General features: G+C 41.7%; 1 protein-coding gene across 5 annotated transcripts in view; it reads left to right on the plus strand.

Moving 5' to 3' along the window:
- Positions 1–24450, plus strand: part of SPECC1 (sperm antigen with calponin homology and coiled-coil domains 1) — a 336370-nt gene that overhangs the window by 251484 nt on the left and 60436 nt on the right. For 4 of the 5 annotated variants that reach the window (XM_045824061.1, XM_045824063.1, XM_045824060.1 and 1 more), the window contains 5 exons: positions 573–718; positions 1843–1943; positions 4400–4481; positions 6979–7165; positions 12304–12406. In XM_045824061.1, coding sequence (XP_045680017.1) covers positions 573–718; positions 1843–1943; positions 4400–4481; positions 6979–7165; positions 12304–12406 — 619 coding nt within the window. The remainder of the gene's footprint in view (positions 1–572; positions 719–1842; positions 1944–4399; positions 4482–6978; positions 7166–12303; positions 12407–24450) is intronic. The other variant, XM_045824062.1, reaches the window with a different exon arrangement.

Here is a 24450-nt window from a genome sequence, read left to right on the forward strand (position 1 = left end):
TTTCCTTTGCCACTGTCTGTCTCAGCGTAGTGAATGCCCCTTGCCCTGCCTCCCCTCCCCACCTTGGGTCCCACTCCAGGCCTTGCCCCCATCTTTCTGGTTGGGGACAAAAAAGACCCTAAATCCCATCTGGACTTCTAGTTGCAGGGGAGTCCTGAGATACCACCTTTCCCACCCCTGTTGGGGGCTGGAATACACACTGACAAGCCAATTTACTGTAGTCACCACAGATAATGGGCTAAATATTTTTAATGAATAACATTTGTATATATTTTTTCCAGTTTGCAGACTAGAGTCACATTCTTTTTACTTAGAGCTAATGTCACTCTACATATTAAAATACTATTTCTGGTGATTCCCAAGAAAACAGCTCTGATAAAAATTGAGAGCAGCACCTACATTATTTCCTAAAGATGTGAAGCCGATACAGAAAACAAGATTTTAAATTTGAGGTTCTCCCTCCAGCTGTGTGTTTTCTGCCTGTTGGCTCTGTTTCCATCCATGTCTTTTCCCTATGGAGCACCTCACGCCCCCCCCCCCCTTTTCAATCTGATTTGCTCTTTGCCCTGCAGACCTGTTCATGAAGAGTCTGAGCCCTTGGAGGTCGATGCTCCTGGCCGGTGGCATGGTATCTGTGTCAACAGAACATCTTCAACACCTTTGGAGCCTGCAACCACCGTCAAGTCTCTTATCAAGTCATTCGACTTGGGACGCCCAGGTATTTAATCGTTTTGTTTTATAAGCAAAACTCAAATTCAGACCAGGGCCCCAAATATCACACCTATCTCTATGCCACACTGGCCCCAAATTGCTGCAAGCACAAGGGTTCTTCTAGACCATTCCACATGAAGCTGCCATGTACAAGAGACTGGCCGAAGCTTCAGTGGGGCAACAAGGGGACTCTGTCTCGCATGTAATGCAGCCTCCTCTTTCCACCTCATCTTGCCTTGCCCCCTTCCTTTTCTGCCTCTCTACCCAGTATATTCAGGTTGCTGCTATTTTATTTGCCTCTGCAGTCTGATGAGAATTATCAGAGTCAGTCATAGGCCTCATCTCCTAGGAAATGAGGGACCAAGTCCTTGCATTCATCGCTCTTGTTGCTACCCCCAGCCTACTTCATCTTGCAACAGGCAGTTAGACTTTTTTGTGCCTGGTCCTGTCTTACACCTAAGCACCTGTGCTGATCTGTCATTCTTGAACTTAGTACAGTTCCATCTTTTTCTGGAAATGTCTGGCTGACTGACAGTCACCTTTATTCACTGTTATCTACATATATAAGAAAAGCGCATATCTATACTGTATACGCATAAATATAGTAAACAGAAAAAACACAAATGTGCATCTATCCAAATAACAATATATTTCTTCACCTGACTACAACAAATATGCCTTTTGTTTTGGAAGACTGTAGTACTAGCTAATCTTAGGATGTACTTGGTTATCTCTGATAAAATAGTTTGCAGCCATATTAGAAGAAGAGTAGGCTACAGTTATTGAAAGACATGAAATCTCAATGACTGCATTCAATCTATGAAGATGGGAAATGAATTGACAGTAATGTTTTGTGCAAGAGTTTTCTTGCTCCTTATTGCTGTAGGAACCTTATCACACATCTTTTCTTTTTCTTTGTGTGTCCTATATATAAGACCAGCCCCATTTACTTAATTCCTGTCCTCTCATTCCCTAATTCAACACTAATCCAGAGAAGAAAATGGTATGCATACTATTAAAATATTATGGATAAACAGCATGGGATACTTTTTTAGTCACCAAAAACTAACAAATCAGGAAGTATTGCTATTTTGAACTCACTGACATATAAACGTTCCCGTCCCTTGGCAGGTGGAGCTGGACAGAGCATTCCTGTCCATAAGACCCCCAGAAGCCCCCTGAGCGGAATACCAGTGAGGACCGCCCCAGCGGCCGCTGTTTCTCCTATGCAGGTATTAGAAGAGCATTGTGCACGTGGCTAGTGGGCAGTGCCACCCCACATTATACAGTGTCCAATACACAAGCAACTTCTACCCTCTTGGATACCAGCTATGATATAAAAAAGTCAAATACACTATCAAAGAGAAAAGCCCACATGGACAGAGAGAGGGCTACCCAGCCCCAAGCCCTCCCAGCCACCCCAGCTGGAATCCTGGGAGTTGAGTCCTAGCTGAGCTGCCCTTGTCAAAACTCCATGTGGCTGAGAAGAACGGTCACTGCCAGCCTGTTGGGAGGCTCCACCCACAGAGCCCCCCAGTCACCATAGATGAGAATAAGTATACCAAGACATGATCTGCTTGGAGAGGAAAGGCTGATCAGTCTCTCAGAGGAGAAATGTGTCAATTCTCTCTCTCAGTGAGCATTTATTGAGTTTAGCTTGCATAGGGATGCATATCAAAGAAAGGAGGTATGGTTTACAGATAACATTTCTGGGATCATGGGGGTCCTTTTCAGTCAGGGTCTGGTAGACAGAGTCTTGGTGCCAATTGGCTGTAAAACCTTGGGAAACAAACTTATTTTATGCTTGGACCCTTAACATTTAAATTGAGAACATTCTTAGCAAAGCAGGTTTCACAGGACTTTATGCATTCTTTCTTAGGCCTGATTGCCACTGCCCCCCACCAGGAACTGTCAGTTCCAGCACAGGGCTGCAGCCCCCTTCAGCATTGTTTCAGGCCTGAATCAGGTGGAGGGAGCAAGGCAGCCCAAGGATTAAGAGACTTTTTGCAGATAGAATGAGCACTCAGGTTATGACAAAGCCAAGAGGTGAGGGTCTTTTGTCCCTCCTCCACAATCCCCTAAGTCTTTCCCTCATGGCCCCTTCTCGACTGTGCTTGTCTTAAGTTGTTCTTCCTTTATGAATCTTACCCATCATTGACTATCCAGCCATCCTCCAGGGGTCAAGCAGGGAAAAGGAAAGGGGGCAGAAGCTGTGCCCTTGCCAAAAAGATAAGTTTTGTCTTCTTATTGGCTTATGGTCCCAAGGTCCCCTGGCCGGTAGGGTTACAGTTCCTGAAACCAGGCAAGTTGTTTCCCAATACCAGCCCAGTTCAGGTTGCAGAATCATGGGCAAATGAATAATTGGTTTTAACCCACAAAGATTTGTGGGTTTCTTGTTAGGCAGCAATAGATAATTGAAATAATTTGTTTTCAATTTAAATAGTCAGTGCACTTTTAGTACTTAATGAAACTAGATAAATATACTTTTTTAATCCCTTTATCTGTTGGTGGACACTCATGCTATTTCCATGTCTTGGCTGCTGTGAATAGTGCTGCAGTGACCCTGGCCAGGCAGGTGTCTCCTGAAGACCCTGTTTCCAATTTTTTTGGATATATACCCAGAGGTGGGATTGCTGGGTCATATGGTAATTCTATTTTTAATTTTTGGAGGACCTGTTCTTTTTCATTGTGGCTGCACCATTTAATATACCCACAAACACTGCACAAGGTTTTCAATTTTCCATGTCTTGCCAGCACTTATTATTTTCTGTTTTGTGGTTATTGTTTTATAATGACAGCTGTGAGGAGGTAACTCGTTGTAGTGTTGATTTGCATTTCCTTGATGATTGGTGATGTTGAGCATCTTCTTATACTGGGTTGGCCAAAAAGTCTTGTTTGTTGTTTTCTGTAAAATAAAAGACACATTTTTCATTTTCACCAACAACTTTATTGATTTGAATGTTTTGAGTTTGTCGACTCTCCCCCTTGTGGTATGATCGCTATGAACTTCAACTGGTCTACCTAACCATGGAACATCATCCACGAGAAATCTCCATGAAAATTTACAAACCACTTTTGACATGTTCAGTCAGTCACAGCACAAAACATTTTCTTTTTTGCATTTTAGTTGCATTTTTACCTTTCTTGAAATAATAAAGCATAATTATGCCAAAGATGTTGCATGTTTTCTTCCATCTTCAATATTAAAGTGACTGCACAAAAATTCACCAATTTTGGTAAGTTTTTTTTAATGCACACTGATATGACAGCTGTCACAATACAGTCTAACCAAATTGTTTCAAATGAAGTTAAAGACAACTATGCCCTGCTAGAGCCATCTTACAGAAAAAAACAATCAACCCAACATATCTGTTGGCCATTTAAAAACAGTATTTTTATACATATCCTTGAATATACACAGACTATTCCAGGAAGATATTCACAAAGCTGATCAATAATGATTACCCACAAGGAGAAAAACTAGGTGATGGAAATGAAAGGGAGACTTTCTTTTAATTCTGTGTCTTTTCTGGCCTTTTTGAGAATTGTGCCAATTTCATTTATTATCTATTCAAACTAATAAGTTGTTTTCAAAGCTGCCCCCAGTGAGTCTAATGAGCTTGAGAACCATTGTACCTACATGTGTGCAAGTCCACCTATGTATGCTGGTGTGCCCTTTGGTTTTTAGAGGCATTCAACTTACAGCAGCATGCGGCCTGCCAGCAGAGGAGTGACTCAGCGCTTGGATCTTCCAGACCTTTCCCTCTCAGGTAAACTGTCTTAAGTATGAAGTACTTTGGCTTACTTTTTTGTGGGGTTAACTTTTCTTTGTATGAAACTGAGCATAGGAAAAAATCAGCGGCCCTCATTCCAAACTATTTCAAACTCTAAATGTATGTGTGCTATGAACATTATTAGATCCTATTTCCTGCTGGCTGCACTTCTCAGTGTGCATGTGTGTGGGAGAAATGACAGACTTTGGGACTTTTTTGTTTGTTTTTACTGAATCTCAGGAGAATATCTTTAAAAGTATTTTAAGAAAAATATCTTAATTGATTCTGAAAGTCTTTGCTTCCATAATTTCTAAAGTAGGCTTCTTATGAGATATTTTTGTCTTTTTTGAGTATAAGCCTCTTCCACATATTTTTAAAATCCCCTTCTTGGAGGTGATGTGGAGGCTGTAATCCATAGTCCTTACCGCGTCACCTTTCCACTCCCACTGGGCCTCCCCGTATGAGGGCCAGTGTGAAGTGGCAGCTAAGGGGGGACACAGGAGTGGGACGACTTGGGTTTGGATCTTGGCCCCACCACCTACAGTCTGGCTTTGGCCCAGTTATTCCACCCTCTGTACTATGCTTCCCTCATCTCAAAAATGCAGATATGCCATCTACCTCAGAGGATGTTAACAGCTTTGGAACAGCTTGAGGACCAGGATAGGATTTTTCCTAATTTTTTTACAGTGTGGCCTTTTGGTAAGGAGGCTGGAGGTTGCTCCGATTAGTGGCTTCATAAGGAAGTGATAAATGTTCAGGTAGGACTTTGAGTCATAGTGAAGACCTCCAGGAAGAAGGTAATGGTAACTGAAGACCATTGGGTAGTCTGAGGTCAGCAGAAGAAAGAAGAGCACAGAAGGGGTGAGTGTGGCCTTGAGCAGGTCGTCACCCTGTGCAAAGGAGTGAACCTTCACTAGAAACAGAGGGGACATCAAGCAAAGCACTGAAAACCACCTGATTTGAGTTCTCCACACTTGCTCTGTAGTGTAAACTTGGGAATAACTGGATTACATGCATAGCATAGTGCATCTAGGCATTTGTGTTTTTTTTAATTGTAGTAAAATACCATATTTTTCATATTATAAGACACACACCCCCTAATTTGGGAGGAATAATAGTCGTTAATGCTGCTGTTGAGTTCTGTTTACATTTACATGGGTGAAATATTATGTTATTTATGTTATTAAATATTTTACCACATTTTTTGCTTCAAAAATTTTCTCCCTATTTTCCTCTAAAACCTAGGTGCATCTTATGGTCCAAAAAATATGGTACCTAGGATATAAAATTTATCTTAACCATTTTCAAAAGTACTAGGTGATCTTTTAGTCATATTTGTGCCTCCTCTATTCCTCCAGCTTTAAAATTTCCCTTGCTGTAGAGAAACCATTCTTTTAACTGGCAAGGTCAGAGCCATTGCTGAGACTGCAATAGTGATTGCCTTGAAGTAAATAGTTCATTGATGATGCACCCTCTCTGCCCTACCAGGCACCTGTTTACTGGGGCAATTCTGTTTACTAAACTGAAAAAGATTACCTGAGAAAATCGCTTGTTTTCAGACTGCCTCAACAACACTGAGGTCATCAGAAGCTGCAGAAAGGGGATTGATGTGCTGTTTTTGTTGTTTTCTTTAGTGATGTAAACTGTTTTTCTCTGCTCCTCTGAGCTAATTAGCCTCACTCCCAATTTTACTACCCATAATTGGTGGCTATTAGCAGGGCCAATATTATTTTCTTCCATGACAAGTTTTGGTATCCTAGAGGGTGACTCTGGGCTCTGCCTGTGGCACAGAGCAAGTTGCTTAATTCTCTGAGCTCCCCTTTCCTTTGTGAAGACAAACCAGACAATCCAGAAATTACCTTCCAGTCTATACTTTTGTGGTCCGTTAAGAAATATTATCAGGAGGTCAACCAGTTTCATTACTTGTTTTGACTTAGGTTAATATGACAGCAGAGAGGAGCCTTAAAGGAATTATGTTTAATTTTTTTTAATAAGTCAGGCCCTGTGATTGTAATGATTTCTTTCACTTGTAAAATAGTTATCATTCTTGGTTCCCAGCTTTTTGCCTGCTACCATCTGTGACCTGATAATCCCTTTAGGCATCTTCCTGCTGGCCCTCTGTCTCAGATGCCCATCAGTGAAAACAAAGTATTTGACCTGAGGACAGAGCTGGCTCTGTGGGCATGTGACCTGTGCAGTTGCACAGGCTCCTAATAAGGGCATAGGGTGGATGCTCGCTGGTGCCATCTTGAAATTCATAGTAGTTTTTGAACACGGGGCTGATTTGGTGTTAGTCCCTTTGAATTATGTAGTTTATTCTGCCTGAAGAATCCTTTCTAGAAAATACCATTTCCCTATTAGTTTGTATTACTTATTCACCACCTATATCTCTATATAGCTGTGCCTGTTAACTGTTTGTACTAGGGAATAAAATGAGAATTGTATTATACTTGAGAAAACAAGTACAATGACCAGTAACATTTCTCTTCTTCAGGAGATGAAGCTTATGTTGTTGTTCACACAGATCTTCTAAAGGGACGAACTGAGGACCTGAAACCAGACCCCTATCTCCACAAGAGTCCCTCACTTGAGTCACTGAGCAGACCCCCCTCTCTGGGTTTTGGGAACACTCGACTGCTGAGCACTTCTCCCAGGGGCCTGAAACCACAAAGCAAACTCAGGTACCACATTTTCAACAGTGAGAAATCAGAAACACCCTAGGTGATAACCTCATAATCTTTCTTCTGTTTTATTCCTTATGGTCAAATACACTTCTGCATATATTTCCTGAATGCAAAGGGTTAAGTTACAGTAGCCGCCTGCAACAGGAGGGGACAGTAGCACTGTATAGAGTGAAAGAAAAGCTTCAGGAAGAGCAGTGGAGGCAAGCACTTGAGGGGGTGGTTATGGGTAGAAAAATCAGGAAGGCTGGAGAGAGGAAGCAGCCTTTCTGCCAGCGGGCCTGCTGGTACCATTGTGTGGAGCACTGGATCCAGGCTTGGGGAAGGGTGGCTGGTGTAGTTTGGGTAGACTAGCCTGTGGGCTTCATTAGGGCAGGAACTCTGGCATGTATACAATAGGCATCTAGTCAACATCGGCTGGGAGGTGGACAGCTGGGGTGTCACAACTGAAAGGCAGATTGGAGCCATGTTGCGAATGTTCTTCATTGCCAAGGTAAGATGTTTGTCCTCGTTTTGATGAAGTGGTGGGAACCACTGAGTCTATAGAATTCTGTTTCTGATTTGTGTGGTGGTGGTGGTAAACGATGGCATGTAAGAACGGTTGGAGGAGCGCTTCTAGGTCAATGTTCAGAGAGTGCTTCAGCTGTGTGCAAGGGAGGAAGTAGGAGGTGGAGCAGACAGAGACTGCAGAGGCCTGTCTTTGCTCTCACATCTCTGCCCCCTCCTCCCTTTCCAGTGCTCCTGATGCCCTCTTCCAGCTACCTGTCCACCCTCCATGTTGAGTCAGTCTTTTAAAGCACCACGTGCTTCCTGCACAGGCCACATCACACACCTCCCACTTCTGTGTCCATACTTTGGTCCATACTTTTGCGGCCAGCTCTTCCTTCATCAGAGCCTGTTCTGTTCAAGGCCTTTGCAACATAACACAAGCATTTATGACTGCTTACATGGTTCTAGCCTGAATTATCTTCCTTTTGTCCTTTCACTCCTAAATACCATTTCTCCCTCAAGGTCAAATGATGCATGAGGTCTTAGCTAACTACCCTGGTAGCACCAACAGCGCTTTTCTTTGCCTTTGGTATCTTACACTCATTTGGGTAATTATTGGGTTAGCCAAAAAATCCATTACATGTTTTCTATACAATGGCTCTAGTAGTACTTACTTGTCTTTAACTTCATTTGAAAGAGTTTGGTTTGATTGTATTGTGATAGCTGTCACATCAGTGTGCATTTAAAAAAAAAAACATCAAAATTGATGAATTTTTGTGTAGTCATTTTAATATTGAAGATGAAAGAAGATACCCAACATTTTCGGCATATTGTGCTTTATTATTTCAAGAAAGGTAAAAATGCAACTGAAACACAAAAAAAGATTTGTGCAGCGTATGGAAAAGGTGCTGTGACTGATCGAATGTGTCAGAAGTGGTTTGTGAAGTTTCTTGGTGCTATTGACATTCTGGCCAAATAATCCTTTGCTGTGTGGGGCTGTCTTATTCATTAGAAGCTGTTTATCAGCACCCCTGGCCTCTACTCACTAGAAGCCAATAGCAGTAGATAGCAACATACTGAAAATATCCAATAAAGTCATTGGTGAAAATTAAAAATGTGTCTTTTGTTTTATGGAAAAAACTAAACAGACTTTTTGGCCAACCTAGTCATTCAAGGTTGCATAGTATGCATGCCTCTGCCCTGCCCTCATTTAGGTTATAATTTAGCAGACATTAGATACTTCATCTTACATTTTTATATCATTCTCAACCAGTGTTATGCTACACACAGCATTTCACTCAATAAACACTAAGAATAGGTAGGTACATGAGTATACAGAATTGGCTGTTTTAGGAGTAATGGCTTTATAGTAGACATTATAACTGCCATTATGAATATTATAAAAGGATTTTGTAAAAGTCTGCAAAGTTCAGCTGTTTTCATATCTTTGGGTGTAGTCTATTTTGGGCCCAAAGTGATGAAGTCCTATCATTCATAGGTTTAATTTAAAGCTCCAGGCATTACATACTGGTCTTGTTTATGTGCAAGAGATTCAAATAATCACAACAAGTTTTAAGGACCAAAATTAGTGCTATTCTGAAATTGTTCTTTGCTTTATGCCAGAAATGTATACAAAAAGGCTATGTGTGTGTTAACATGCTATTTATATTATACCCTTAATCATGAAAGCTTAAATTAGTGAAATTAGTTTGTTACTTATTTTTATATTTATGTCAGTGTGACCATGAATATAACCAATGGCAGGATAGAAATTACTTTGGAAGTTCTCATCCTGTCATTATTAATTTAGTTAGCTCTGTTCTTTAAAGAAAACTGTTCGGTAAATGTTTTCGTCATCTATTCACACAGAAAGTCTTTCCCAGACATTCATCTCCGTATCCCCTAACTTGTCAGGCTAGAAATTCCACTCTAAGAAATGCAGCGAGAGCAGGCCTGGCACAGTGCACACAGGCAGAGTTGCCACAACTCCGTGGTTAACAGAGCTCTGACCACAGAAACTCCTGGATTTGTGTTTACAGATTTGTCAGACAAAAAGAAAAGCATTTATTAGATTACACAAGAAAAATTTTAGTTCAAGCATAAAGTTTTTCTTAAAATCTCTCTACCATAATTCAGATTGCCAAGGGTCTAAAATTATCCCATTACTCCTTTTAAAAATCATTTTAAATATTTTTATTAAATATTAGATGGATACAAAATAATAATAAAATATGTATAAGGTATAAGGAATATTGACACAATGGAGATCCACCTGGATACCCTACTTCCAGTTTAAGGAAAATTATTATCACTTTTTTTAAAGACTTTGTTTCCAGAGAGGGGGGAAGGGAGGGAGAGAGGGAGAGAAGCATGCATCAGTTTCCCTGTCACACACCCCCAGTTGGGGGCCTGGCCTGAAACCCAGTCATGTGTCCTGACTGGGAATCGAACCAGCAATCTCAGTTCATAGACCAGTGCTCAATCCACTGAGCCACACCAGCTAGCACTGTTAGCACTGTTGAAATTTCCTACCAGCCCCTTCCATTTGCATCCTTCCCTGCCTGCCTCTTTTTAGCCCCCCTCTAAGGTCACTACCATTCTGAATTTTATATATGTTTCCTTGCTTTTCTTTACAGTTTCACCATCTATTTTGTATACCCAAATAATATAAACAATATATTGTTTAAATTGCATGTTTACAATTTTGTATGAATAGAAACATTGTGGGGTTTTTAATTCAAAATTGTTCCTGCTATCATTCAAGTTATTGCATACATCTGCAATTAATTGGTTTTTATTGCTAAGTATTCTATTATATACACCACAGTTTATATACAACCGTTTACCCATTTTCCTGATGTTTTGGTTGTTTCCAATGTTTACTATTATAAAAAGTGCTGATGTTGGCAGGAAAACAGCAGCAGTTGTTACTGGCAATTGGACCTCAGTTCCTCTATACTTGAGTTCTGGCTAGGAAAGAATTCAAAGCCAAGACTATGAGATAAAAGTAATTTAGAAAGTCACAGAGGTAGAAGAAGTGAATTGTAGAAGAAATGGGCTCAGGAAACAAGTTACAGAGGCCAAAAATGGCCCTTGGAGCTTAGGAGAAAAGGAGAGGCAAGAAAAACCTGCCTGGGGTGTGGGCTGCAGGTGGGGAAAGTCATTGGTATGCTCCCCCTGGAGAGGGCTTTCAAGGGCAGGGAATTTAGGGGGCCATCCCAGGACAAGGATCTTAGTATTTAATATTCATCAGCTTTCCAGTGTGTCCCCTCAGGGTCATAGTCTCCACTGTTTGGTTAGGGCAGGGGGTCATTAGTCAGTGAGGCTGTTCCTGAGATCAGCATGCTGTTGCTTATCTGGTTTTGCTGCTTTTCTGGGCCTGGAGCTGAAACACAACAGAAACCTGGATGTCATCCCTCGGGGTTAATGCTTAAGGGGGTGGTCGTGCCAGGGCCCACCTGGTAGTCACATAAGGCTACTCTTCAGCCCCTTGTTCCTCCTCCACGGGGATCTACCACATGACTAGCAACATGTCAGGAGAGGAAAGGTCAGGGGATGGTTCAAACTGCTTGACCAGTGATATGAAAGGTCAGGGGGCCTGAATTGTATGACCAGGGATATGCTAGGGGAGGAAAGGTCACCCTCAGGATGAAGTTCTTGTTTTCCCAGTGTTGCCCATTGCTAGGCACCCAAGGCTTTCTGCCCTGGTGACCTTCTGAAACTGGCCCATCATCCTTACTGTGCTCAGGCCTGTCCACTGCCTGCCACACTGCTACGAACATTCTTGTGCCCTGATGATGTGTACATCTAGGAGTAAATCCTGCTGCTCTTAAACTGTTGCCTGCTACAATTGCTACTCCAGAGACATCCTGCCCCCTGCTCTGCTCTAGCACTCCTGCACACTGAGCCGGTGGTGGAGAATGTTCCACTGGGGCAGAAGAACCATTGCCCTCTCCTGCATTCTTCATGGAAGGAACAGTATTGTCTGAAGTCCCTTTCTAGAATTTGGATAATTTTAGGTAGCATAAAAACTTACACATTAACAGAACTGTTATAGAGAAATTGAAGAGGGGGCACTTAAACTCTTATTCTCAGAATGCCATGGTATTGGGTAAAATCACTTCTTTTGGCTAAATGGGAGATCAACATTCAGTTAATGTACCATGAACTGAGGACTATGCCACCGTTAGACTGTGAATCATCTTGACTGATTTTTGCCTTTCACCTCCATTCCCATCACCTCCCCAAAAGCAGCCCTTCTAACCTACCTTTATACGACATGTAGCTGTGGTGTGGCCTGAAAACATGGGAAGTGCTTTTTCTTTAGGCATCTTTCATTAAAATGATCTTGTACTTAAGTAAATAAATAAAAGGCTAGATGACTAGAGCAACAGATAGATTTAAAAATAAAAAAATCTTTCTAGACTTCAGTAGCCAAGAAACATAATTTAATTTTTCTTTCATACCATGAGACATTATAACAATGTATTGTTAATGTGACCGATTTGGTTGTTTTTCTTGAGTCTCACTGGAATGACCTAGATTTGCTTTTCTAGTCTAATTATTTATTTATCTATTTATTATGTATTTGAAGGTTCTGATGATTAACATCTTCTCTTTGTTCTGTGCTTTTCTTTCTTTCTAACTAGTGTGGAAAGAAGAGATCCTCTGGCTGCCTTGGCCCGGGAATATGGTGGCTCTAAGCGCAACGCTCTGCTAAAGTGGTGCCAGAAGAAGACAGAAGGCTACGAGGTAAGGGGCCATGTCAGCCAGCTCCAGCCAGCTCCAGGCAGGGGTCGTCTGTGCCAGGAAGTGCTCTGTGGTGTGCATAGGCTTGGAGCGGCCAGTGGCCATGTCATTGTCATCTTTCCGGTTTCCTAGGTGGGGCAGCCAGGTAGACTTTCGCTGTCTTTGCACTGTGCAGATGTGTCTAGACAGAGAGGCAGTGGCACCAAAAGCCAGTCCACACTGCATCCGGCCCACCATGCTGTGAAATGCCATGCTCCCTGTCCTGTGGGAAGGGCTGCCTTCCCTTTGTGAGAGGAGAACCAAACCCCCAACCAGGGCGCCCAGCAGCCTGCATCTGCCTAAGGAGACAGCCTTGCTGAAGCATCTTCCCCAAAAGGGTGCCTTTTCCTAACTTACCTAAAGGTCCCACATACCTGAGCTTTCAAAATTTCTCTACTTTGAGTTGCTTGCATTTAGTTTAGGAACTTCAGTTTACCAGAAAAGTATTTGTTTTCTGTGAAAGTAGACAAGAAAGTAGTATCTGATACAAGTTTAAGCTTTTTTACTATGAAGTATCATATGTACACAAAGATGAAAGTGCATCAAATGTAATTAGTTTCATGAATTATGAAATGAAAACCATGTCGTCGGTGCTCCCATCTGGAAACTGAGTCTGTGACCATACCACCCTGAACACGCCCGATCTTGTCAGAAACTGAGCATGGCCAGTTCCCACAGATATGCCTGCAACTCCTCAGTCACAGCCCTCACTACATTCAATGACAGCTGTCCCCTTGATGCTTTCCCTTGTGGTTTTCTATAAAGTCTGTAATGTTTGCAGCTGGCTTGTCACACAATATTAAGATTTATCCGTGGAGCTCATTGCCTATAGCTGTAGTTTTAGCCATATAAACCTATAGGTTTATCCATTTGTATTGCGTATAGCCATAGTTTATTTTCTTTTCCATTGAGTAACCTATTATATGATCATAACATTATTTATTTATCCATTCTGTTATTGATGGCCAGATGCATTATTTCCAGTCTGGGGCTATTATAAATAGTGCTGGTATGTTCATGCACATGTCCTTTGGAACATGCGTGTGCTCATTCCTCTGGATCAGTAACTGGTGAAATTACTGGGCTACAGGGTAGGTATGCAATCAAGAACATACATTAGACAGTGCCAAACAGATTTCTGAAGCAGTTCTACAAGTTTCCTCCCAGCAGCAGTGTGTGAGAGATCTGTTTTTACATCCTTGTCAGCCCTGGTGGTGTCAGTCCTGTTACTCTTGGTCATTGGCTGAGTGTGTAGTGGTATCTTGCTGTGCCTGTGATTTGCATTTCTCTGCTGGCTAATGAGGTTGAGCACCTCTTTACAGGTTAATTGGACAGTTGGGTAGTTTCCTTTGGATGTTCCTACTCAGGTCTTTTACCCATTTTTAAAATCAGGTTGTCCCTACTGCTTTCAGGAGTCCTTCATATATCCTGGATACTGGTCCTTTGCCCAGTAGATGTATAATTGCAAATATCTTCTCTCAGGGTGTTTTAAGTTTTTGTTGACCAAAGTTCTTAATTTTGGTTAAGTCTAGTTTATCAGTCTTTTCTCTAATGGTTAGTGCTTTTTGTATCCTGTTTAAGAAATTGTGTCTATTCCAAGATCATGAAAATATTTTTCTATGTTTTCCTCTAGAAGTTGATTGTTTTACTTTTCCTATTGAATAGACACCCTCTTTATTTTTTTCATTTAAAGGTTTGTTTGTTTGTTTGTTTGTTTGTTTGTTTATGGACAGAGGGTAGGGGGAGGGACAAAGGGAAAGAAACATCCATGTGACAGAGAAAAATTGATCTCTTGCCTCTTCTATGAGCCCCAACCTGGGACCAAACCTGAAACCCAGGCTTGTGCCCTGACCAGGGACCAAACCAGTGACCCTTCACTTCACAGGGAACACCCAACCAACCGAGCCACCCTGGTTAGGGCTAGACACCCCCTTTAAAATTGTCAACTCCCGCGCACACCGTTCTACTTACTCAGTCCCAGCTTTCCTATACCTTTTCCCTATTTTGTTAAAAATTCTGAAGATGCTGACACCACAAGACCCCTTTCCCAGCCTCAAGACTTTAGACAGAGAGTGAGAAAGAAACAGGCATGAGAACAGACCTCAGCCAAGACCCAGCTCAGAAGGTTAAAAAGCAGTAAGGCAGGGAGTCTCTTTGTACCAGCAGCAGCAAAGCATCTTAAAATCAGACTGTATCACAAGAGTAAAACAGTCTTGTATCTGTACCTTTTACATTATCTTCTTTTCATTTTCTGATAAAAAAAGAAGAAAATTAGTCATGTTAATGACTAGTAATGGAGGCTCTGAGAGGACAAACCTGCTTCTGACCCATTGCTTTTTCTTTTAGCTCCTCCATCCACTCTCTACTTCAGCCTATTCTAAGGAAGATATTTCTTTTTTTTTTTTTAAGATTTTATTTATTTATTTTTTAGAGAGTGGTGAAGGGAGGGGAAAGAGAGTGAGATATATTGATTGGTTACCTCTTGCACGACCCTAGCTGGGGACCTGGCCTGCAACCCCAGGCATGTGCCCTGACTGGGAATCAAACCAGCGATCGTTTGGTTTGCAGGCTGGCACCCAATCCACTGAGCCATACCACCCAGGGCTAAGGAGGACATTTCTAGTCTAACAGCAAGAATAGTATTTCCAGCTGCTGTGATGTTTTGTTTTGTTTTGTGAACATCTTAAATGGGTTTTCAAAGCATTTTATGTTTCATGAAACCCAAAACACATTTGCCTGGAGTATTTTTCATTCATTGTTAAATCTCTGTAAATTTAGAGATAAGTAGAGATCCTATGTATCTGATTTACTTACTCTTCATAAAATATCCTCTGTTTAGACCTGCTCACCTAAGAAACTTCATAAGCCTTCTAAATCTTGTTCTCTCAGACTCAGGAAGCCAAAAACAAATTGTAGAAAACTCAGATAGTTCACAACCCTTTTGAAACCCAGTAGCAATGTGCATTTCTTCTTAAAATAATTTCTTTTTATCCTACTAGTGAATAGCGTGATGGATTGTGTCAAAACTCTTCATCTGTTAACTGGATGAATTTTTACTGAGGGGCCTGTTCAATGCCAGGTAATAAATAGTTCAGGTGCTGGGAAGTTGGTGGTGAATGAAATGAAAACAGGCAAAAACCTCTGTGCTCACAGGATGTACTTCTCACAGGGATAGTTGGTTAATCACAATAAAAAAGTGGAATAGGCACTGTATAAGGAGGTGGTAATAAATGCCTTGGAGAAAAGTGAAGCAGGGAGGAGGACTGGTGTGTTTGGTGCGCAGATGGAATTTTAACACAAATTGAGCGATGGCTTCCCCATTGGAGGAGGTGAGGACTTTGTGTCTTCATTAGGTTTGTCTCACATCAGGAACTAGGCCAGGAAGGTCAGAAAGAGGAGGTCATCACTTTAGCGATAATATCAGTTGGAATTTTACTAACACAAGGTGGCCTGTCCAATTTAGCAGCACTGAAAACTGCGACTAGCGGGCCAAACCCACGTACTGAGACCAGATGCAGCTTTGCGGCATATTGAGGTTGTCCTGGGACTGAGATGGAGTGAAAGGCCACAGGCATGCACTCACTAGGTTGAGAGGTCCACATTGCATTGACATGGCACTTTTCAGAGGGGAGATCCTTCCCAACATTCTGCTCAGCTCAGATTTCCTTGAATCTTTTTTGGAAAAAGCCAGATTTCCAGGAAGTCCCTGCAAATTGCTCTCAGTTCTGCGCTTTGTGCTTGTTATGCCTGTTAGCTCTATCTCTTTTTTAAAAAATAAATTTTTATTGATTTTTAGAAAGGGAAAGGGAGAGCAAGAGGGAAAGAACCATCTGGGTCACAGGCATGTGCCGTGACCCAGATTGAACCGTCAACCTTTGGTTTGCAGGATGACACCCAACCCACTGAGCCACAACGGTCAGGGTTTGTGTTAGCTCTGTCTCAAACCAGGGGTAGACCTCACCCATGGAGCCCCTACATCTCCCTTTCTTGTCTGCTTTTAGTTCCCATCTGAGGTGTGGACAGAAAAATGTCCATCTCTAGTGTAAAGAGAATGAGGGTTTTGAAGGGACAGAAAGCTGGGATGGTAGATGTGATAGGCAGAATTCTGAGAGACCCCGAGCAGCCCTCGCTCTTGTGTAATCTTCTTCCTACATATAGCAAAAGGGAGATTACTGGGAAGACCTGACTCATGAAACATGTAAAAGCCAAGCATTTTCTCTGATGCAGAAGGAGGGCTCAGTGCACTATTGGTGGGTGTGAAGTTGGAGGGAGCATGTGAGAAGGAGCTGGGAGGGGTTCTTGGCTGATAGCAAACCATGACTTTCTAGCACAGAACCATCATTACTGAGGCCCTACTGTCACCCAGGAAAGGCCATGGGGGGAAGGGGGCACTTTGCAGTTGTGAAGCTGACAGTGACTAGTGTGGTGCTGCAGTTCCTTGTCATTTCTCTCCTATCCTGGTGGCCCGTAACACACTCTGATGAAGGGGTGGAATTTGGTATAAATCTCTGCAAAGTCCCCCAGGGAACATGGCTAGATACGGCCACCCCAGACCTCACAGTGGTACCTTGCTAGGCTGCCCTCCCTGGAACACATGGCCACACTAGTGAGTTATTTGGTTGAGGGCATAGGTAGGGATTACGTACATCTCGCCTACCTCCACAAAACTAGAATCCATAACTTTTAGCAAGTTTTAATAAACTGAATTTTAAACTTTTAAAGGTTTCAGATTTCAAGTGTTAAAAATTAGAATGTCAGAGCAGTTTTGTAGCAGAAAGACATATATAAAAGGATAACCAAGTTGACTCTTATGGGAAATATAATTTTTTAATTATATTTTATTGATTATACTATTACAGTTGTCCCAATTTTACCCCTGTGCCCCCCTCCACCCAGCACGCTGCACTCCCTCAGACAATCCTCACACCATTGTTCATGTCTGTGGGTCATGGGTATAAGTTCTTTGGCCACTCCATTTCATATACTGTACTTTACATCCCCATGGCTATTCTGTAACTGCCTATTTGTAATTCTTAATCCTCTCACCTCTTCACCCATTCCCCTATACCCTCTCCTATCTGGCAGCCATCAAAATGCTTCCAAATCCATGATTCTGTCTCTGTTCTTCTTGTTTACTTAGTTTGTTTTTTAGATTCAGTTGTTGATAGATAAATATTTATTGTCATTTTATTGTTCATAGTTTTGATCTTTTTCTTAAATAGGTCCCCTTAACATTTCATATAATAGTTGTTTGCTGATGATGAACTCTAGTTTTTTCAGCTCTGGGAAGCTTTTCATCTGCCCTTCAATTTTAAAAGATATCTTTGCTGGGTAGAACAGTCTTGGCTATAGGTCCCAACTTTTCATGACTTTGAGTATTTCTTGTCAACACCTTCTGGCCTGCAGTTTCTCCTGAGAAATCAGCTGACACTCTTATGGGAATTCCTCTGTAGGTAACTCTCTGCTTTTCTCGTGCTGCTTTTAAGATTCTCTGTTTATCTTTAACTGTTGGTATTTTAATTATATGTCTGTCTTGGGGTGGTCCTCTTGGGTCCAACTTGTTTGGGATTCTCTGTGCTTCTAGACTTGTATGTCTATTTTCATCACCAAATCAAAGAAATTTTTTTTATTATTTTTTCAAAAGATTTCCAATTGTTTGCTTTTATTCTTCTTCTGACACCCCTATGATACAAATGTTGGAATACTTGAAATTGTCTGAGAGGCTGCTTATACTATCCTCTTTTTTTTATTCTTTTTCTTCTTGTCTTTTTTTAAATATATATTTTATTGATATTGCTATTACAGTTGTCCCATTCCCCCCCTTCATTCCCCTCCACCCTGCACACCCTCTCCCACCCACATTCCCTTCTTTAGTTCATGTCCATGTGTCATAAGTACTTTAGCTTCTACATTTCCCATACTATTCTTGCCCTCCCCCTGTCTATTTTCTGCCTACTGTCTGTGCTACTTATTCTCTGTGCCATTTCCCCCACCTCCTCCTCCCACTCCCCTGTTGCTAACCCTCCATGTGATCTTCATTTCTGTGGTTCTGTTCCTGTTCTAGTTGTTTGCTTAGTTTGTTTTTGTTTTGGGTGTGGTTGTTAATAACTGTGAGTTTGCTATCATTTTACTGTTCATATTTTTTATCTTCTTTTTCTTAGATAAGTCCCTTTAACATTTCATATAATAAGGGCTTGGTGATGATGTATTCCTTTAACTTGACCTTATCTGAGAAACACTTTATCTGCCCTTCCATTCTAAATGAAAGCTTTGATGGATAGAGCAATCTTGGATGTAGGTCCTTGCTTTTCATGACTTGGAATACTTCTTTCCAGCCCCTTCTTGCCTACAAGGTCTCTTTTGAGAGATCAGCTGACAGACTGATGGGAACTCATTGTAGGTGACTGTCTCCTTATCTCTTGCTGCTTCTAGGATTCTCTCCTTAATTTTAATCTTGGCTAATGTAATTATGAGGTGCCTTGGTGTGATCCTCCTTGGGTCCAACTTCTTTGGGACTCTCTGAGCTTCCTGGACTTCCTGGAAGTCTATTTCCTTTGCCAGAATGGGGAAGTTCTCCTTTATTATTTGTTCAAATAACTTTTCCACTTGTTGCTCTTCCTCTTCCCCTTCTGGTACCCCTATAATTCGAATGTTGGAATGTTTCAAGATGTCTTGGAGGTTCCTAAGCCTCTCCTCATTTTTTTGAATTCTTATTTCTCCATTCTTTCCTGTTTGGTTGTTTCTTTCTTCCCTCTGGTCCACTCCATTAATTTGAGTCCCATTTCTTCCCATCACTATTGGTTCCCTGTCCATTTTCCTTCATTTCACTTAGTGTAGCCTTCATTTTTTCATCTAATTTGCAACCAAATTCAACCAATTCTGTGAGCATCCTGATCACCAGTGTTTTGAACTGTGCATCTGATAGGTTGGCTATCTCTTGGTGGCTTAGATGTATTGGCTCTGAGGCTTTGATCTGTTCTTCCGTTTGAGTCATTTTTTTTTTTTGCAGGGGTGGGGAGTGTGGCCACGTTTTGTACATAGTGAGGGGCGGAGCCTTAGGTGTTCACCAGGGCGGGGCAACCCAGTTGCTGGGTTATGCCGCTGTATATGGGGGTGGGGTCAGAGTGGGAGCAATGGCACTTGCTCTGCTCTATTTGAGTCCCTTCCACCACTTCCCCCAAGCAAACTGGGCCTTTCTGGTGCTGGTTCCCACCCGGGTGGGTGGGTCTGTGTATGCTCTAGGACCCTGTGGGTCTCTCCAACGAACTCTCTTGTGAGGCCCCTCCTGGCACCTCAACCCCTGCAAGTGTTTTCAATCGGTGCTTTTAGGCTTTATTTCCCAGCTCTGGGGCCCTGGGTTGCATGGTCTGTCCTGCTCCCTGTTTTTGCCTGGTTTATCTGCCCCAAAAATGTGTTTGCGGTCAGCCAGCGGCCTTGTGTGCCTCATTGGGTCTGTCCATTGCCACCCCGCACCCAGGGTCCGCCAGCCGCCACCTGTACACCTGGGACTGCCAACCACTGCTTTTTCCTGCCGAGACCCCTATCTGCTGGCTGCCGACTCCGCCCCTCTTACCAGTCTGGATGAATGGTTTTCAGATTTCCGTACAGTTCAGTTCTCTGTCAGATCTGGTTGTTTTTTTGTTTCTAAAATTTTGTTGTCCTTAATTTTGGTTGTGCGAGGAGGCACAGTGTGTCTACCTATGCCTCCATCCTGGCTGGAAGTCTTCTTGATGTTCTAATTGGTTGTTTTTTGCTTTTTTATGTTCCAAATCATTTTGATTCTCAGCTTCACCCATTCTACTGTTATTTCCCTGTAAATTGTTCTTTATTTCAGTTAGTATATTCTTCATTTCTGACTGGATCTTTTTTATGCTGCTGAGGTCCTCACTAAGTTCCTTGAGCATCTTCTAACCAGTGTTTTGAACTCTGCATCTGATAGGTTGCTTATCTCCATTTTGTTTAGTTATTTTCCTGGAGTTTTGATCTGGTTTTTCATTTAGGCCATGTTTCTTGTGATTTGAGATGAAAAAAATGCCTTATTAAGTTAAGAACTTTGACCTTTTCACTTAAAGCACTTTGTGGCTTCTCTTTGGTCCTTGGGCCCATTGTTAACTAAAATAAGGGTGACTGAATACAGGCGCTGCAATACCACGACAGTCATCTCATAACCCAGGTGGCTACATAATGACTAATGACCATTAGTTTCTTCAGTGTGAATGCACTGGGCAAAGAGATGGTTCACGTCCCACCCTGGGGCATAGAGCAGGGTGCCACGAGATTTTACCCTGCTGCTCAGAATGGCATGTAGTTTAAAACTTATGAATTGTCTATTTCTGTAACTTTCCATTTAATATTTTTCAACTGTGGTTGACCACAGGTAACTGAAACCATGACAGGCAAACCACTGATAAGGGGGCCTACTGCTAGAGAGGTCCTGGTTACCTCACACATCCTGCAAGGCTAACCCAGCAATGCTGAAGCTCTGTGATAGACAGCGAAGCCCTACGCCACACACACGTGCAAACAGAGAGCATGCCAGGGTGACTTACCTCAAGGCTCTTGAGTTTATTTACCACTTAAGTGCACATAGATTTTCTTATAAACATGTTCTGTAGATTAGTAAATAAGTGCTATTTCTTCTAACAAACCTGTTTTACAAGCTTTGTTGTCATAGTATGCTTCATAGTTAAAGGCTTCATTCCTGAAAGATTAAACCAAAAAACCATGGTGATAGTTGAAGAGTCCAAGGAGCTCCTTGCTCCTCCTCAGGAAACTTTTAAACAGAAGAACTGTGCTTTATGATATGTAATAGAAGCTCCATGGTTTAAACTCACACAAGACCTTTGTCCTCCCTGACTAGTGCTTTCCTTCACAGAGCTTCTGTAGTCACTGGTATATAAATATCCTGTAACCATCTCTTCTTTATCTTTCTCTTAGTAAGATTATTTAAGTAAAGTAATTCAGTAAAGATCATTTAGTAAGAAAATATAATTTTCAACAGCTTTCTTCCCAAATCATCCTGTCACATAACATTGTGATTCATATTTTATCTCTTAATTTTAACCAAGGATGAATCAAAATTTGAGGACTTCATCATTTTCTCTCCCAAGCCCTGAGGTCACAGGAAGTGAGAGACAGAGAGCCCAAGCAGGACCGACCCTGGTGAGGCTGCAGTGACAGAGGTGCTGGGACTGGGCACCACTGCCACTCAAGAGCAGGGCTGTACATGGCTGCAGCCAGCAGTGGGTTTCCCAGCCATTCTGATGCAGGGCATTTCCAACCCTGACTTGAGACTCTCAGTTAGGTGGGTTGATCACAGAATGACCAAACTAGTTTTAGTTCAAGGTTGAGGTGTAGTCACCAAACTAGTTTTATTCGTGCATCCGTACATACACTTAACAAACATACACTGGGCAGCTGCTGGATATTGTGCTCCACAACCAGGTCTAGACCTTCTGGAAGAGGGTGGGTCAAGGGTCACAGAACAGATAACAAATGAAAGAGAAGGGCAGGGGAACAGGCCCACAGGCTGTGCAGGGAATTAAGCAGGACCATGTGGCAGAACCTGGGGGAACTCCAGATGAGAAAGGCTTGTCTGAGGAGGCGGGGCATTCACTTAGGCCAGAAGGACAGGCAGGGGCAGCCCTGTGGAGACGGGATAGAAGTTCTGCCAGTCAGAGGGAACAGTTAGTCCAAGGGGTTGGGACACGAAGGTGCTTGATATGCTGGAGGGATGGGATGTAGGTCGGTGTGGCTGGGGACATTGGTGAGCAATGTACAGAGTGTGTTGGGACAAGACTAAGGAGTTCAACATTTAGAATGTGGGCCTATTTCAAGTGAGTATAGGACTCCAGGCTCCTGGGTTCCCAGCCAGAGAGTGGCCACGCCTAAGGTCACACACCCCTCCCCAGCTGTGCATCATTGCACCCCTCACTGGTCTCCAAGGGATGCAAAGTGATAGTCCTGCCTTCCACAGTTTTGAATGTCTTGTCAGCAGCACGGCCATCTACGGGTGTAGATCCTTGAGCTTATTGTGAATCCCATGTAAATGGAAATGTTCTTTTAATCTCCAATAGGCATGATAGGTAATTATAAATAGCCAAAAATATTAAAATTGTTTTTTAAACTAAACTAAACTAAACTAAAATTGTTCAATCTCACTGTAACCAAAGAAATACAAATGAAAATATGATACCCACTTTGGGAAGGTTTTTAATGACGAAATGGTCGAAATGAGATTTCTGCTCCACGGTTGGTGGGAGTGTGCATGAATACCGCCTTTTGCGGGGGAAATATGTGTCAGGAATCTCAAAAATGAGTGTGACCTTCAACAGAGGAATTGTGTTTCAGGAAAGTAATCATGAATGCCTATGAAGATACAATTTTGAGCAAGTTTATTATAGTTTTATTTACTTAAAGTTATTTTAAAAGACCTGGAAATGATGCAAGTTTCTAACAGTAGGAGAATCGAGCTTAAAAATCTTGTTTTGTACAAATATATTTAAAGGAACTAGAAAAAGGTGTGCCCAGTATATTTAAGTCAACAGATTCTAAAACAATCTGTATAGTGATTCCAGTTCTGTTAAATAATTTATACAGATGTTATACCAACATTAACAGTGGTTAACACTGGATAAGTACTTAAAATTTAATCATGCTTTCTTACGTATTTTTCATTTTATACAGTGAGTGTGTAAATTTAAAAAAAAAATTTTAATTGCATCTTTTTAAAGGAAGGAAGCCAGATGGAAAAGGTCTCCTATTATATGATTCCCTTTACATGAAATGCCCAGTGTAGGCAAAGTAGTAGAGTCAAAAAGTAGATTAGTGGCTGCCGGGGGCTGAGGGAGGGAGACTAGTGAATAATGGGGCCAGGCTTTCATATGGGGTAATAAAAACGTTCTGGAATTAGTGTTGGCTATACAACCTTGTGAATGTGCTAAAAGTTACTGAGTTGTTCATTTTAAAAGGGTGAATTTATGTTAGTGAAATGTATCTCAGTAAACCTGTTATTTCTTTAAAAGGCAGTTAAAGCGTAGAGGAGGTGGAAACTGCTGTTGCTTTGTGTAATAAAGAATTGAGCCCTGGCTGGCATAGCTCAGTGGATTGAGCACGGGCTGCGAATCAAAGTGTCTCAGGTTCGATTCCCAGTCAGGGCACATGCCTGGGTTGCAGGCCACGGCCCCCAGGAACCGCACATTGATGTTTCTCTCTCTCTCTCTTTCTCCCTCCCTTCCCTCTCTAAAAATAAATAAATAAAATCTTCAAAAAAAAAGAATTGAAGTCAAAGTCAAAGAGAGATGCAAGGTATACTATGCTGGTTTTTATTTGGTAGGTGGGATTCACAGGTATTCACCTTATTATGATGATTCAGGATCCAAATATATTCTTTGTGTCAAATGTTATATTATGACATGTAATTTGGGGGCAAAAGTCTGAGGGAAAAGGTCATAAAAGTATATTGCAGTCAATAATTAAACCAGATCCTTTCTGAGAAAAATTTTAAAGTGAAAGAACAGAGCACATAAGGAGTTACTGTATAAAGAAGGGGCTTGGGGAGCCTGTGGGTCAGGCCCCATTCACACCTCTCTGAGGCCACTTTAGAGCCTTGTGACAATGAAGTCAATTTTTTAAACCACATCTTTTTAATTAAAATATAAACATACAAGACTGATACATTTTTTTCAGGAAAAGTGACATTTTTTAGTAGTATACCTAAAATGTCCTTACCCTGAATTGCACATAGTATAACTCAGAATTTTTCATTTTGGCTGGCCACATCTTATTTTTAAAAACAGTAAAAGCAAACATTTTATGTCATCAAAACTTTTGCCATTTGCAATAGCAATAATGCAGGTCTGATCCTGTTATGCTAGATTTAAGTCTCAACTCAGATCAGTCCAGCATCTCACCTTTTTATCAAGTTTTATTGGAACACAGTCATACCCAATCATTTACTTATTGCCTGTAGCTGCTTTATAGTACAACTGTGGGGTTGTGTAAAAAAT

The sequence above is a fragment of the Phyllostomus hastatus genome, unplaced genomic scaffold (genome assembly GCF_019186645.2).
Source record: "Phyllostomus hastatus isolate PE091 unplaced genomic scaffold, TTU_PhHast_1.1 phas_scaffold_55, whole genome shotgun sequence".
NCBI classification, from domain to species: Eukaryota; Metazoa; Chordata; class Mammalia; order Chiroptera; family Phyllostomidae; genus Phyllostomus; species Phyllostomus hastatus.